This window comes from Candoia aspera, chromosome 2 (genome assembly GCF_035149785.1).
Source record: "Candoia aspera isolate rCanAsp1 chromosome 2, rCanAsp1.hap2, whole genome shotgun sequence".
Taxonomy (NCBI): domain Eukaryota; kingdom Metazoa; phylum Chordata; class Lepidosauria; order Squamata; family Boidae; genus Candoia; species Candoia aspera.
Window position 1 is genome coordinate 139,925,682 of NC_086154.1, and position 15,251 is coordinate 139,940,932.

General features: G+C 40.9%; 2 protein-coding genes across 4 annotated transcripts in view; one reads left to right on the top strand and one right to left on the bottom strand.

Moving 5' to 3' along the window:
- Positions 1-15,251, top strand: part of ASB8 (ankyrin repeat and SOCS box containing 8) — a 107,105-nt gene that overhangs the window by 40,937 nt on the left and 50,917 nt on the right. The gene's annotated exons all lie outside the window — the stretch shown is intronic.
- Positions 1-15,251, bottom strand: part of PFKM (phosphofructokinase, muscle) — a 49,752-nt gene that overhangs the window by 23,606 nt on the left and 10,895 nt on the right. For 2 of the 3 annotated variants that reach the window (XM_063293891.1, XM_063293892.1), the window contains exons 2-6: positions 14,812-14,910; positions 8,093-8,166; positions 5,831-5,908; positions 2,576-2,765; positions 1,559-1,724 (exon numbers count right to left, since the gene is read on the bottom strand). In XM_063293891.1, the coding sequence (XP_063149961.1) occupies positions 1,559-1,724; positions 2,576-2,765; positions 5,831-5,908; positions 8,093-8,166; positions 14,812-14,902 (599 nt within the window). In that variant the 5' untranslated portion in view covers positions 14,903-14,910. The remainder of the gene's footprint in view (positions 1-1,558; positions 1,725-2,575; positions 2,766-5,830; positions 5,909-8,092; positions 8,167-14,811; positions 14,911-15,251) is intronic. The other variant, XM_063293890.1, reaches the window with a different exon arrangement.

A 15,251-nucleotide genomic window follows, 5' to 3' on the forward strand; every position in this document is an offset into this window, starting at 1 on the left:
AAAGTGAAAATACTGAGTGTGTCCATAAAACACAGTTATTTATTTACAATATTCATACATTCCTAATGCTCTAAACAGGAACTGAACTGGGTGATTTCTGCAGGAAATAAAAAAGAAGAAGTATTTCTGCTTCTGTGATCTGTAAGTCCTTGGCTGATTCTTGACCCAATGTTCTGTTTCTTACTTTGAAAGTTTTATTTGCTTTAACATGTTGGAATGCAGCTATTTATAGAAGACTTCACAGCAGTTTGCCAAATGAGAACAATGTTGACCAAAAAAGGTGAATAAAATAATAAAAGGGTTAGAAAATCATGGCAAATAAGAAAAAATAGTAAGACATCAACAGTAGAAGAAATGGCAAGTAGAAGGAATGGCAAAGTGAACAAGCTTCAGTTGTCCTTAGTAGTACTACTACTACTACTACTACTTCTTCCTCCTCCTGCCCTATTTTGACACCATCCACTGGTAATGTCAAGGTGTATAACATCTGTTAGACATCGTCATCCATTGCCCTGCAGGGAGATACAGTGACTTGCCATGACTGGGAACTGAGGCAGGCTGTTGGGAAGTGGGGGGATGTGTGTGGAGTGGAAAGTAACATCTGAGAAGGAAGGACAGGAACAGAATGGAATTCTGCATAGGGAGCAATATTTTGACACAGGACCTGATTATTATTTATTATTTCATACAGTATAATGGAGGTTTATTTGTGTCACTCTGACACTTCTCTTCTATCCTGATGTACTCCAACTGCTGTGCATATCCTACTTGAAATTTCATCCACACATAACTTTTTCAAAATTGGCTGTGATGCAGCACGGTATTTGCTCTTATAACAACTGATAAGTTCATATCCAGAAATAGGGATACATATGTCAGATGGAAGATAATGGGTGTGATAAGCCTGTTCTCCACCACAATGTCTCACTGACTCTTCATGTATCCATCCATCCATCCATCCATCCCTCCCTCCCTCCTATATATATATTTCTGGAGTGTATGTATTCGGACAAGCCCCCTCTCTTTTTGTGACTGCTTGCTACTCTCTAGTAAACTATTTGTCAGACAAGTTGGTGTGTGCATGTTCAGCCTAAAACAGGACAGTTAGATATTAGTATCATTATCTTTTTGCATGTCTTTTCTTAGCTAGTCTTGTTTATATTTCTCTTGCATAGGAAAGGGCAAAAAGTTTCTGTGATGTTTTCTGTCATTTTCAACACATTAAGGGGCATCACCTTGAAAGCTAAGCAGGGCAAGGTCTGGTTAGTACTGGATGAAGAATTACCGGGGAATACCAGGCCTACAAGTTAAACTGAGAAGTCAAAATGTATTTTGGAGGAAGGCAATGGAAATTACTTCCATACTGCTGTCTAGAAAACAGCATGGTATGTCCAAGAATTTACCAGGAGCCAAGCTTGACTTGACTTACCAAAACTAATTGGTCAGATTCTGTTTATTCCCTTTTCATATACCTGAATTCTTGCCCAAATACCATGCTGCCAGGTTTCTTGAGGGATATTACAAAATGGTGGTGGAATACAGAATCTACAAGCTTTACCTCTGGGCTGTGGTGGTGATGGCATCCACTATCTCCATTATCCTGTGGAGAGCAGAGTCTGTGCCGATGGTCATGTCAGTGCCACAAAAGTCATTGTCAATGGAACCAACCATGCCAACAATGTTCAGGTAGCTGGACTTTTTGGCTTCTTCTACTGTGATGCTCCCTTAAAGTGAATGGGGCAAAGAACCAATTAATATCAGCAGAGATTATAATAAAGTCACTGCTGCAATTCATTCTACATTTGAGGAAAACAAAAATGAAAAAGCTCTGTAGGCCAGGCCTTAGAAAGACAGCATTTTGTCCTCGTTCCTTTACACTAAGAGTTGCCACATGGGAGAAAAATCTGGCTCAGAAACTGAATGACAAAGAGACAAGCACAGGTATAAAGGTATGGAAAGCACTTTGTTGGCCTTCTCAGAGTGGCCGTAAAGCAAGTATTTTTGGAATACAACACAACACACAAACTGTGGCTCTAATGGAACCCTTTAGAGATGCAGAAATGTCCAGAAATGTGGATTTGTAAGGCAAAATGTGATTCGGAGTGTACAGGAGTACATGCAGAACTTGTTGGGAACACTGTAAGGCAACTGTTTTTCCCTGGGCTCACAGCATGACTCCAGGAAGAGAAACATCTTGGGTTAAATTGTTCCCAGGAGGGTGCCACGCGACCTCTTTTGCATTTTGCACTTTGAATCTGCATCTCTGCTAAGTTTTAATATTCACAGTCAGGGCATGGAAAATTGGGGAATATTCCATTGTCCTCCTCTTGACCCATCCCATCAGACTGGGTAAGTAACCCTATTTCTTCCCCTTATCCTGACAGTGGAAGTGAGAGTGTCATCATAATTTAAAAAGGACTTGTGAATTAGAGAGGCAAAGATGATGATATTCAATTCTGCAAGTGGATCAAGCAAGAGAAAATGTGATCCACTTGCAGGTGGGTCACATCTTTGAATATGGTCTGTATTTGCTTTTGACTGCAGTCCTTAACTTGCCTTTGCACAACTGTGGTACCTGTCTTAACCAGCTCCTGTAGCAAACTGGTCCATTCTTCTCGAAAAGTGTCTGCTCCAGTCAAACTGCCATCACCACCAATCACACATAGGTTGGTTATTCCTCTCTTTACCAGGTTGCAAGCAGCTTTCAGACGTCCTTCCCGTTTGCGGAAGTCTAGACACCTGGCACTTCCGATTACCGTGCCTCCCTGAATGGAGACAAAAAGGAGTGTGAATTGGGAGTCAACGTGGTTGCTGCTATGATCAAGAGGAAGTCCCTCATACTCACTGGAAAACATTCCATGCATGCAGTTCAATTTATTTTCTTGAGATCATTGGTTCTATGAGACACAGAGCACTACTGGATGTCTCTCCAGAAAGCTAATAGAGATTCAATACAAGGAACTCATTTTTCATCTCCGTTGTACAGAGGAAAGGTCAGGCGTATCTAGGTAGGTAGTCCAGACTAGGAAGTCTACCCCACAGGAAGGCTAAAACTACTTTTATTGAGAGTGGCTATCATAATAGAACCTTGAAAGTCTGATTGTACTGTACCTCTTCCTCCTCCTTATTGTTCATTGAATTAGGGAGGTGCCTGTCTGAGCCACTTTCGAATGATATCTTGTTATTCTCATTTAAAAATGTTTCAGCCCCTTTTGCCTAGGCGTTGGTTCCTGATATCTCCACCAAGGTCATCTTCCTTATTCTCTACAACGTCCCACAACTTTATCTTGGTAAAATTCCTGTCTCATCCTACCAAAATAGAATTCCAGAGTTCTCCAAGATAATGAAGACGATGATGACAACTTGGTGTTAGGTGTAAACCAAGCCAGTATCTTACAAAATCCATAATAAGTTTACCTTAATTTGTAATTCATTCTTTAAGGAAACGTAAAATAAGGCTTATTTTCACTCTGTATAAAATGCTATACTTCTCTTCTTTGCAAATCCATTATAGTGACCCGATTAAAGCACCTTTTTACAGCTGCCAAGAGTCACTTGTTGACATGGGTGGCTATAGAAATTAAATGAATAAATAAATAAAACCTTCATGATCACCAAAATCTATACATTGCAAATAGAGTAGCAGTGTACAAGAGTGCTCGCAAATACCATTGGCCAAACAATCCGTGGGCATATTTGTCCTCTGCTTCTCCAGCTACAGTACAGGGCCTGGATGGCAACAGAGACACTTAACTGAACAGAATCCTCTGCAGTCCAAACAACTTTCCCTCCCCACCGATGCAAGTATGGCTGCAGGCAAAGGTTGTCTCTAATTTCAAGTTATTTTGGGCCTCAAGACATTCAATGTGACCCCAGCTGAGATGGTATCATTACATTTAAGACACAAGACCTTGCCAGTGATCCCAACCAAAGCAAAGGTCACAACGTTCTAGTCATCTCAAGGCACCGATCCCCTTATAGGAGGAAGATATAATTCTCCTCTGTTTCACAAAGGTTATTGAATGAGAGTGGAATTATAAGGTTAGAGTACAGAATTTTATTGAGAAGGTAATGTAGAAATGCATAGGTTAGAACTTGGTTTCCTGAAAATCACATGGGCATAATTGCTCCAAAATGGAGATGTTGCTGTACTTTCCCTTTAATATTGTTAGGGGTAGAACCTTAAACAAGCTGGGAGAAAGCTCTACAGTGGCTTAAGCATGTAAGGTCAAACAGGTATTTGCCTGGGCGATCAGCTTTCTACTAATCCTCAACACAGAGTCTGTTAGAGGCTCCCTTATCTACACAGAGAGTTTTTTATTTCACCTTCAGCCCTATCAAGCCTCAGTGTCAGCAACAACTGGCCTGAAAAACTACACTGCCATATATCCTTTAGGAGCTGGACCTTCCAGTCTGTGTTGAAACCATTATAAAGAATTATAGCAGCTAAAGAATCCTAATAAAACAATTTAAGCCACTCAGGAATTTGACAAATATAGGCCCCCCCACCACAAGGAGGTCACACAGATTCGAATCTTGCAGGTAAATTAGAGACTCAAAAGAAATAAAGGACTTAAAATATATGAATGTTTCGAAATGTGAATTGGATGGTTTCCATTGGTAACTTTTTGTGGCTGCACACCTGCGAACCATATTGCATCTAGGACCTTATCTATGCTTTGAGTATCTTAATAGTTGCTGGTAATTCTCTGTGTATATTCACATGTCCCTTTATAATTAATAGGCGTCTTTTATTTTCTAGTTTAAGGGTTGCATTTTGCAGTGGTTTATTCTGACAGTCAAATTATTTAGCTATATATTAACATCTCCATAGCTTCCAAGCTTGTAGTCAGGCTGGTTGGGATTCTCAGAGCTGAAGCAATACATATGAAGAACCCTCAGCTGCAAACCATATTGGGAAATCTGGACTGTTGCATTTAGTCAAAGGATCACCATCTGGCTTTCTTCTTGAGGTTTAGCCCAATAGCCAAAATGCCTCCCTCCTGGCCTGGAGGAAGTTGGTCCTTCATTACGCTTGGATGTGTCACAGTACATCCAGATTGCACAAAGGGAAGATTTATGAACATAATTTCATGTGGAATATTCTGCTCTCCATCTTATTTGGTCTCCGAGATTAGGAATGCCATCTCAGAAACTCTAACTCCCCATTAAAGGGGTGCTATCTTTCCCACAACATTCCTTGTAATTTCTTTGATAGGCACTGTAATAAATGTTTACCTTCAAACAACGACGGACTGAACCTGGGTCTCAAGTTCACTTGGGAATAGACCCCCCTAGATGACTGTACCATACAGCAACTGTGTAAGTTGCTGTCTCCCCGTGTGGGGGAGATGGGCGGTGATAAAAATCTGATAAATAAATAAAATAAATAAAAAATCCATTAACATTGGTGTCTCTTGCCCTTCCTTGTTCCTCCTGATCTTAATAACTCAGTAAAAGCAGCATAAACACTAAGAAGGAATAAGTAGAAATTGCAAGGAAAGAGTAAAAGTAAAATTAGGAAATGTTATGGAGTAGAACCAAGGAAGTATAGTTTGTACTCTGGTGCTATGAGAGACTCTCTAGATCTCCTGGGACTACAACTTCCAAATATCCCAGTAAGCACAGCCAATGGGTATTTTGGGAGTTATAGTCCTAAACAACTGGAAGACATCAGGTTAGGAAATATTATTTTATAGCTTCATCCCATCCGAGCTTCAAAGGCCTTTCTGGAAATCTTAACTTGAGCACCACTTATGGTGGGGATGACAGCTCTTTACCTTTCGAAACATGAGACTGGAAAAGTGAAAATCAAGGCAAACTGACTCACCAGTTGCAGCATCATAGATACACTTTCCCACGTTGCTTCCTTAATGTTATCACCACCATCCACAAGCCCTTGGTAACCCTGGAACAAATGGCAGAAGAGATGATTGAAAAAGTGGCTTTTGAAGTCTTTTCTACTCAAGAGCTAGATATGGTGAGTTACTGTAAAGAAATGTAGAGCTGACCTTGGGAACAGGGAAGGAATGAGCAAGCCATTAAGGAGGACCCTATAAAAGAGATTACTCAGAGGAAAGCATGAGAAAGAAACTGAAAATAACCCTGCCTTGATTTTGTTTAGTATAAGATGGGAGGGAGAGAAACTTGGACAGGCTTTCAAGATTCTGTTATTCTACCCTACAACAATGAAGAGCATTTCTGGAATTCCTGCCATGCCTGTTTCTTGACCTTGCCTACCTCAAAAGGCTGAGAGGTACATATGTGTTGTAGTTGCTACTACCACTTAATTACATAAAGGGCAATTTTAATTAAACAAAGTGTCTTTTAAATACAGTACAACACGGGGCCAGGTTTGGCCAAGATGTGGAATTCCTGGAATGCTTCCAGGTTCTTTAGCAACTGAGAATATTGAACAGGAAGTAACAGAACAAGAAGCATTCTAAATCTGAGTTCTTGGCATTACTGTAGTTGGTTTGGCATAACCAACACTACGCTATTCATGCTGTCCTTTTTTATTCTGTTTTCCAGCAGCCATTAGTGCATGAATTAGGACAACATGAACCAAAAACATAATGTCAGCAATATGGACATGGCAATTGGACATGGTCTCCAAATGTGCTCAATGCTAAGCCAAAGACAGGAAAGGTACAAATTCAACAGTGTCCCTGAAAGACACTGGGTGGGGAGGAGTTCTCCTGAGTGCAACACACATAAGCCATCCATAGCCCCATAACTGTGGCCTCTGGAGTCCCCCAGGATCACATTACCAAAATTTTACTGCAATGTATTAAATAATGGCAGTACAATTTTCTGGAGTTTGGGGGTAAAACATAGAATGTAAAGCCTCTTAACCACTTCTCCTGTCACCCCAAAATATTTTTTAAAATGTCTAACAATTCCAACTATGCTCCAGCGGTGTCCACAGCAAACATTATGAAGCCAAAATCACATGCACACAGTGATGTCATCATGTAAATGCTGCAATTATGTATCCCAACATCTGAGGCAAATACATAAATTGAAGAATTTGCATGATGACCATCATGCCTGTTTCATCATCTGCCAGGCACCCCACAGATATCTATGCCCTGTTCTCTCTGGTGATGTGGCCACATCAAGCCACATTCCTGTGGCCCTCAGCTACTGAAAACAAAAACTACAGCATAAAAAAAGTTGGGTTTCCCACTTTCTAGCCCAAGAGGTTCTAAGGCCACAGGGCAAAATATACTGTGATGTTCTTCCATCTTTCCTTGGATTTTTCATGGCAAGAAAATAAGAGAGAAAAGTGACCAAATATCATGTGATAGAATATTACATTGTTTGCTCTCCCCATGAAAATGCAAAGGTAGGTGTACAGTTAAATTCTCATCTGGACCATTCCCATTTCAAAATGCTGAAATTCTGCAATTACAAATCTACAGATAGAAATAAGGAGGCAGAAGAGGGCATTTTCAATGTGCAAAGTAGTTTGGATTTAGAATGATAAGGCTTGGCCTACACATGTATGAGGAAGAAGAAAGGTGGGGTGCCATTTCAAAATGAAGATCACCCTTTTAATTACTGCCTGTATAAGAACTCCATGTAGGTACAAAAAAAATACATATTCTTTAGAACAGAAGAGATAGGTCGCAACCTTTTTCCTTGGGTGTGCGCGTATGTGTGGGCATACTCTTGACATACACACAGACAGATGTACCACGTTATTTGAAAAATATTGGGAAAAGACTCAGTTCAGCTATTGTGCCTTTTTGTCCTTATATAAAATTTCTGTAGATAGAAAAAAAAACATGGAAGAAGTGGTTTGGTACATCAGGGAACATTCAGAAGTGCCATTCCTATCCCTCTTGGAAGACTAAAACGGTATGGCCCACCTCAGGGTTCCACCACTATCCTCTACTGTTTGAGTAGACTAGGCCATAATTTAGGGGTAAGGGATGTTGATGCCATACTCCCTTATGCAGGTCAGGCTATCAGGAGCTGTAAATGCCAAGGTGTCAAAGCCAACAATTCCCCTTCCTTGCTAGAGCTGCAGTGCTTAACAAAGCTAACAAAGTCATCATCTAGGGATAGAACAATCCCTTCTACTTACCTCATGAACAAAATACACTTTGGCACCAGTGTATATCCCCACTCGAACCACTGCTCGCACAGCAGCATTCATACCTATTCAAAAAGGAACAGAAATGACATTTATACCTGCAATCACACATGGAGAATGCTTTTGCATAAACATTAATACATTATCGTTCTGGGATCTGCAAGGCTTCCCCATACTTCTCTCAAAACTGAGCTGCAGAAATAAAAATTACTGGTGGGGAGGCATTGATTTCTTAAGGGTTATGCTTTGATCTCAACCAGATCTTCATTTCATATTAAATCACAGAAGAAGCCCAAAGCAGAATTAACCAGATTCCTGGAGAGCACTGATTTACAGAATCACAGACGTGGAGAGATTCTTATATTCCAATAGTGGACTGATTTTGTTTTTGACTAGAACACAGACAATTTGGTTGGATCCATGCACTAGTATCTACTTCACAGAGAGAATGGTTAATACTGCCTCCTCAAGAAGACTTTGCTGGGCTCAACAGTCCTGGGCAATTTTGACCCAATCTTTAACCTTCCTTTTTTAGGTTGTTGAGAGTTGGCCTGTGGGTTTAGAGGGGCCTGGAGGAAATGGATTATCTAGATTCTTTCCAGTCAGGTTTCATACATAGTACTGAGCTGGCACTGGTTGTCCTTACTGATGATCTCTGGCAGAACTGGAATGGGGGTAGTGTAAGCTCAACCCTGATAAAATCAAGTAGGTGTGGGTATTTGGAACACAAAGGTCTGGAGATGTTTTCCACCCTTAGCCCTGAATGGGGCTGCACTTCCCTCTTCAGCACTGGTGCATAATTTGGGGATCTTCTTGGACTTACAGTTCCTGCTCAAAGAGCAGATGACCGTTGTGGGCAGGAAACCCTTCACAGAAATTCATCTAGTGTGCCAGCTGCATCCATACTTATAACTACTTCCTCACAGTCATTCATGCATTGGTCAACTTGTGTGTAGACTACTGCAGTGTGCTGTATATGAGGCTGTCATCAAGGACCACTTGGAAGCTACAGCTTGTCCACACACAGCAGCACAAGAAGTATGCTCATGTAACACACCTGCTTTGTGAGCTGCACTGGTTCCCAGTACCCCAGATCCAGAGCAGTTCAAGGTGCTAGTTATCACCTAAGACACAGTGTCTTGTTATCTGAGGGACATGTGTCTTATGTAGTTTCCAGCTGTCCTATACAATTGGACAGATTTGGCATGCTTTGATCCCATCAGTTAAACAGTATCATCTGATGGGACCCAGGAAGTGGCATTCTCTGTTGCAGTGTCTGCTTTCTGGAATGATGTCCCCCCAGAGATTCATTTGGCCCCCATCCCAACCTGATTTAAACAAACCTTAAAACCTGACTCTTCCTTCAGGCCTTGAACTAGAGTGGTTTGTGGACTCCTTCTGGAATGATTGGTCTGGGAGAGTTTGGATTATGTTTCCAGATGTGTGTTCCTTCTTTTTTTCGGTTTTGTATTATTTTGTATTACATTGTTTTATGTTTAAGCTGCCCAGAGTCATGATGGAGTTTAGTGGTCTATAATTTTATTGATTGATTGATTTAAAAGGCATGGAACCCCCAATACAAGAACTATGCAATCCGAATGCTTTGCTTTCCAAGAAGATTGTCTGAGATGGATCTGCTGGGGCTCAGTAAAGGGATCACAACTCAGGGGAAAGGGGAAGGTAAGCAAAATTAGTGTAGTAACTGAGATAATTGATGGTCTGAACACATAGTTCAGATCTGGATGCCCCTGAAAATGTACAATAAATTATACAAGAACAAATAAAAGTGAGAACAGAAAGATGGAACAGTGCTGTTTTCCTGGGTGGGCAAAAACTCTCTACCACATTTACTTATGAATATACATGAGCTTAGATCAAATACTTCCCAATTTGTGATATGAAGCAGCCAGAGCAGGGTAAGAACACCAGAATGAGGCCTGTAGCTTACAAGAAGTCACAGAGTAGTAGCCTGATCTTTTACTACTCTTCTGAGAGCCTACTAGTCTGCACCCCCTTCTTCAGAAACCACTTAAAAACAGGCCAGTAGTTTGTTCATGGGCTTCTATTTTTTTAGATGGCTATTTAAATACAAAAGATGCTTCTATCAGGGTGACTAATAGAGGAGAAAGGAAGCTTCATGAAACAGATTTTTTAAACTAAGAAGTAACATCAGCAGAAGCCTCGGAACATGGAGAATGGGCCTGCGTGGGGCTACATTTTTTTCTCATCAACTTAGGAAAGTAGATTCTGCCTGAAGTAGGTCTCAGGTGAGACAGGCAAGCTCAACATCTCACAGCTGGAGTGGAAGCTTAGTTAGGAAAAGGGATGGCTTACTAAAGCCATGGGTTCCCTCAGCTTCTACCTGTATGCCTCAGCTGCAACCATATTGTTATTTCTGGATATGACCACACCCAGAGAGACAAAGATATTATGGATAAAATCTGGCCCAAGGGGAAAAGGAGAAGAGTTTTCTCAAATGTGCTTTTATAAAAACTAAAGGAAGCCAACATCATGCCATTGCAATCCGGAAACTCTGATGTTCTCAAAAAGACATGAAGATGAGGAATACTATGACAACAGTTTCAAGGAATTGCTTCACATATGCAGTACCTCTTAATTTTTTTTTTTTTGCCCACATTTCCCTTGGAAAATGAGATGCTTTCCCATTCACAGCTGCTTCATTCCAGCCAATAACTTGTCTGGATTATTTTTCTATAAGAATAAATGCACCAAGCTATTCCAAATTAGCCCAGGTTCCATCACCTTCAACTTTGTCCCAATCATGATTCCATTTTAATGTACCAAATGAACATACATGGAATGTTCTGCATCCTAAGTACAAATACTAATTATTGTTACAGTCTGAGTTTCCTGATGAATTCTTAATAAAGACTGATGACATGGAAGATCAGTGTGCCAAATGGGGTCTCTCTAGGGTGCACTCTTACTCTTCTCTAGATTGGATTCTCACTCTTAAAGCCCCTCTGCTATGTCTGCTTCCTTTGCAAGCTTTCTGGAGTGGCTGCAGTTTCCTGTTGCTCCGGCTCATTATGCTCACAAGTTTCTCATGTACCTAGATCTACCCTGGGAAGGTTTGCACATTTTATTTTTGAAATGCTGACATTTAAAGTCAAGTGGCTGTAGAACTTTCTACCATGCCAACTGTCTGCTGGCTCCAAATATACCACACCAGGAGAGGGGATGTAATCCAACTCCAGCCACTATATACCCGCAAACCGTCTCCAGTCAGGTGACTGAAACAGGGAGGACCTCTGCATATTCAAAGCAGTAGGTGGTGGTGACAGCTATTGCTTTGAAAAATGTCTGCCTTGTGAGAGCTGGGAAGATACAACGTACCCTCCACACTCAATCAATATTACAGAATTGATAAGAAAACACAAACCCAACATTACTAGTGAAACTTTTCACAGCCAAGAAGGAAAATGAACCCCAGAGCCCATTCCCCATCTCCAAGGATTACTTCTCACTGCAAAATCTGAGCACGGAAATTAACCTTGCCAAAGGTTAAACCACAAATCATTATACACCTCCTCTCTGAATCAACTAACAACAGAGCAGACAACTCACCACGTCTGAAAAAGTGCAACATGGCATTTCTGGTTATGCAATGGCCCCAATTAATCAAGAGGCACAGGGGCTTGGGAATTTCAGGAACCGTAGTCCCAAACCACTTGGTTAGTTTATTTTCTCCAACCTGGGTATCCTTCAGATGGGTATCAGTGCCCTGATATCCCTAGAAAGGCTGATTATGGTTGGGAACTCTGGGAGTTAAATTTCACACATCTAGAAGGCCCATAGGTTATAGAAGGCTAGTTTAGTATTCAGCCCTAACAAAGTATGTTTTTCAAACAATGAATTGGAACTTTATTAAAGATTTCAAATGCCTACACAAGTAAAAATGGATTTAACCTGTTACTGGAAAAAAAGAAAGGCTAGGCTTCCAAACCAGTAAGCTATTTCAAAGAAGACCTTCTTTCTAATAGCAGATAAATTGCCTGCTGATCTCAATGCACATGTAGCTGATGTGGACAAGGTGCTCATTCAGTTACTGAGTTCCAAGCCACCTGGGGCAGGGCAAAGAGAGTACATGGAGCAATGTCTCTTTTCCTTGGGTTTGGTAATAATTTAAGAGGGTTTCTTTGCCGCCTACTTTAGGGCAGCCATGACAGTTTTTGTGTATTTTGCACTACAAAAGCATAGGATAATATGCTACACATTTTTTGGCAATTGTGGTTGGAAGGTTACTCAAAGTTGGAAAAAAAAAAAGGAAGGGACGTGGAACCTGCATGCAGCCTATAGCCTGAGCTTACCAACTCCTGATTTACTCTATGATGCCACTTTCTCCCACAAATTTGGGAAGTCTTGGAGAACCCAAACTCAACCCAATTCTGGCCTAGGACAGAACCTTTGAATGATGTATGCCAGGAGAAAACTGATCTGAGGTCAAAATAGTCATAGGAATTATGCAAAGGGGACCCCAAGAAATGTTGGTATACATGCACTTTTCACCAACCTGATGCCTTCTACATTGGTGGGAGTGCAAATCCCAGTAAACAGCCACTGGCCATGCTGATCATTCAGAGAGTTGTCCCAATATATCCTAAAGATGACAAGCTAAACCAGGCTGGTAAATAACTCGTTAGCTGCTCAGCTTGTAAATGCAAGCAGGACCAGTGTGAGATATCCTTCTATAATATCCCTCCCTTGGAACTCCTCTACAATCCATTGGCTCCTTCCCATAGCCAATTCTTGTGGGCAAGTTGGGCTCCAATTTACGTCTCAGATAAGGGGTGCATAACTACCAGCTTGAGGGCAGCATGCAATCTGGTCAAAGCCTTGGTTGTTGTCTCAAGGACTCTTTCAACTCTACTTTAAACCAATCACTGGGATTTGACCCAGATACGATGGATCTGCCCATGAGTTGCTATGGTTTCCCAGGCTATTCTTTGGGTTTCTATCCATCAATCAGGGGCGACCTAGCCACATAATGAATGAGCCATTTGTAATGGTTGAAAAATTTGGTCTTGTACTGCTCACTACCTTACAGTAAATTTTGTCTGGGTATTTCTTCCTTAAAAAAGTGTGGGGGGGGTTGTTTTTGTTTTTGAAGTGGCACCACATTTATTATTTGGTATCTGTCCAAAATACAGTAACAATAATTACAGTGAACCCAGTAACTATGCAGAATTTCCTAAGGCAAACTGGTAGCACAATTGTGTGTCCATGGGTGGTATTTCTGCTAAGGAACCAATGGGCTGGGCTTCCTCTCCACATTCCTTTATACAATGCTTAAGGATTGGTAATAATAAGACAAAGACCTCACAGAGTTATGGTACAAGCTTCTGAAATAATTATATGAAGAGTTTTTATACTGGAGGAAAACAAACATTAAAATAATAGCAGATCAGAATCAGAAAGGGACTTGGAGGTCATCCGAACCAGCTTCTAGACTCAACTTCACGAACTTCAGCATGCTGACAGATGGTCACCTACCCTATATTCATCCTTTTCCTATTCATAAACCTCTGCAAAGATATATGCTAACTAAAGGTACAGCAAGGATACTGAGAACACACATTTTCAAAAAGGCTTTTGAAACTAAAACAGTGCAGACATTAATACATTTCAATACAAGATGGTGTGGGTTTTAGAACAGTAAGTACTTATGTTACAGAGAGATGGAAATATATATATGTATGTATGTATGTATATGTTTCTGTCTTGTACTATTTATAGTATATTATGCTGGTTTATTATTTCAGTTTTGTAATCCATCTAAACAACTAACAACACAAGGAGGTGGACTAAAAATTAGATAAAAAGAGCTAAGATTTGGGAGGGGAAAGCTAAGGAAAGGGAGAAATCATTTGATAAAAGTTTGGAAACATGTTTTACCATATTTGTTGTAACGTCCCCCATTAATCAGTAGACAAGAGGCCAGTAAAGAAATTGATCCTTTAAGCTATTGACTTGAGAGGGAAAATGAAGAATAAAAGAACCAACCTATGTAAAGGAGGAGTAACAAAGAAATTATTGTTCAATTACTTAAGAGATAAAGGCTGTATACTTTGACTGCTCACTCATTCTGAGAAGTTTCTGCCAATGAGATGGGAACTATGGGCAAGGTCACGGCTTGTAAAACACTTTTTAAGCAATAGAAAGAAGATTAGGGAGGGGGTACTGCAGCTGAGCAGATTTCCAATAAGAAGGATGAGGGCTGCTGTGAAGACAAACAGAACTGCCTTGCTAAGTAAGATCAACACCAGTATTCAGTTTCCAACAGCTATATCCTCCTTTGAAATTCACAGTGGAGGGTGATGGAGAAAAAGCTTCCACTGTTGAGAAAAACTCAGGACACTGGGAGAACAGCTCTAGAGATAGAGAAACCTGGAAGGGAAAAGGGGCTGCATCTCACATAGTTGCAGGTTTTCATTCAAAGAGCTTTGCATGCACCTTTACTTTGGATAAATCTGCAGCGCATCTATTAACCAGTTTGCAAATTAGCCTAGGGAAATTCCCAGAACTAAAGCAAAACAAAACAAAAAAAGAATACTGGAACATTCAACCCCTTTGATCCAGATTCCACTGGGACTGAGAACACTAAAGTTTTTGCCCCTGGTTTTTCAGGCTATATACAAAGGTAATCCCAAAGCCATGAAAATTCAGAGAATAGCAAGCAGTCCACTTACCCTGGGCATCACCTCCAGATGTCAACACAGCAATGGCCCTGCCAATCCCCATCGTGTCGCTATGCTCATGTTTTACTGGCATCTGTGCCATTCTGCGGGCTGGAAAATCAACAAAAAGTTCTTAAAGAGGCTGATGGAGAAAAAGGCCTTTGTCCTCCCTGCCTCCTTGTTCCTCCTCCCCCTAGGAAGGGCCACGCTGCCTGTGAGGTCCAGAGTGCCCTTCATAGCCCTCTGTTCTTGCTTTTCAAAGTCTATGTCCCGCCTACTCTCTGGTCAATGATAAGTGAGACTGTCACATGTAAATGATCCTTGATGCTGCGTCAGCCACACCTAATCCTAAAGGGTACATGGCCAACTGTCCTGAGTACCAATGACCAGTAGCTCTGAAACACTGTTACATTATTAGCTGCGTTTTGTTTAGGTACTTGTAGGGGCTTAGG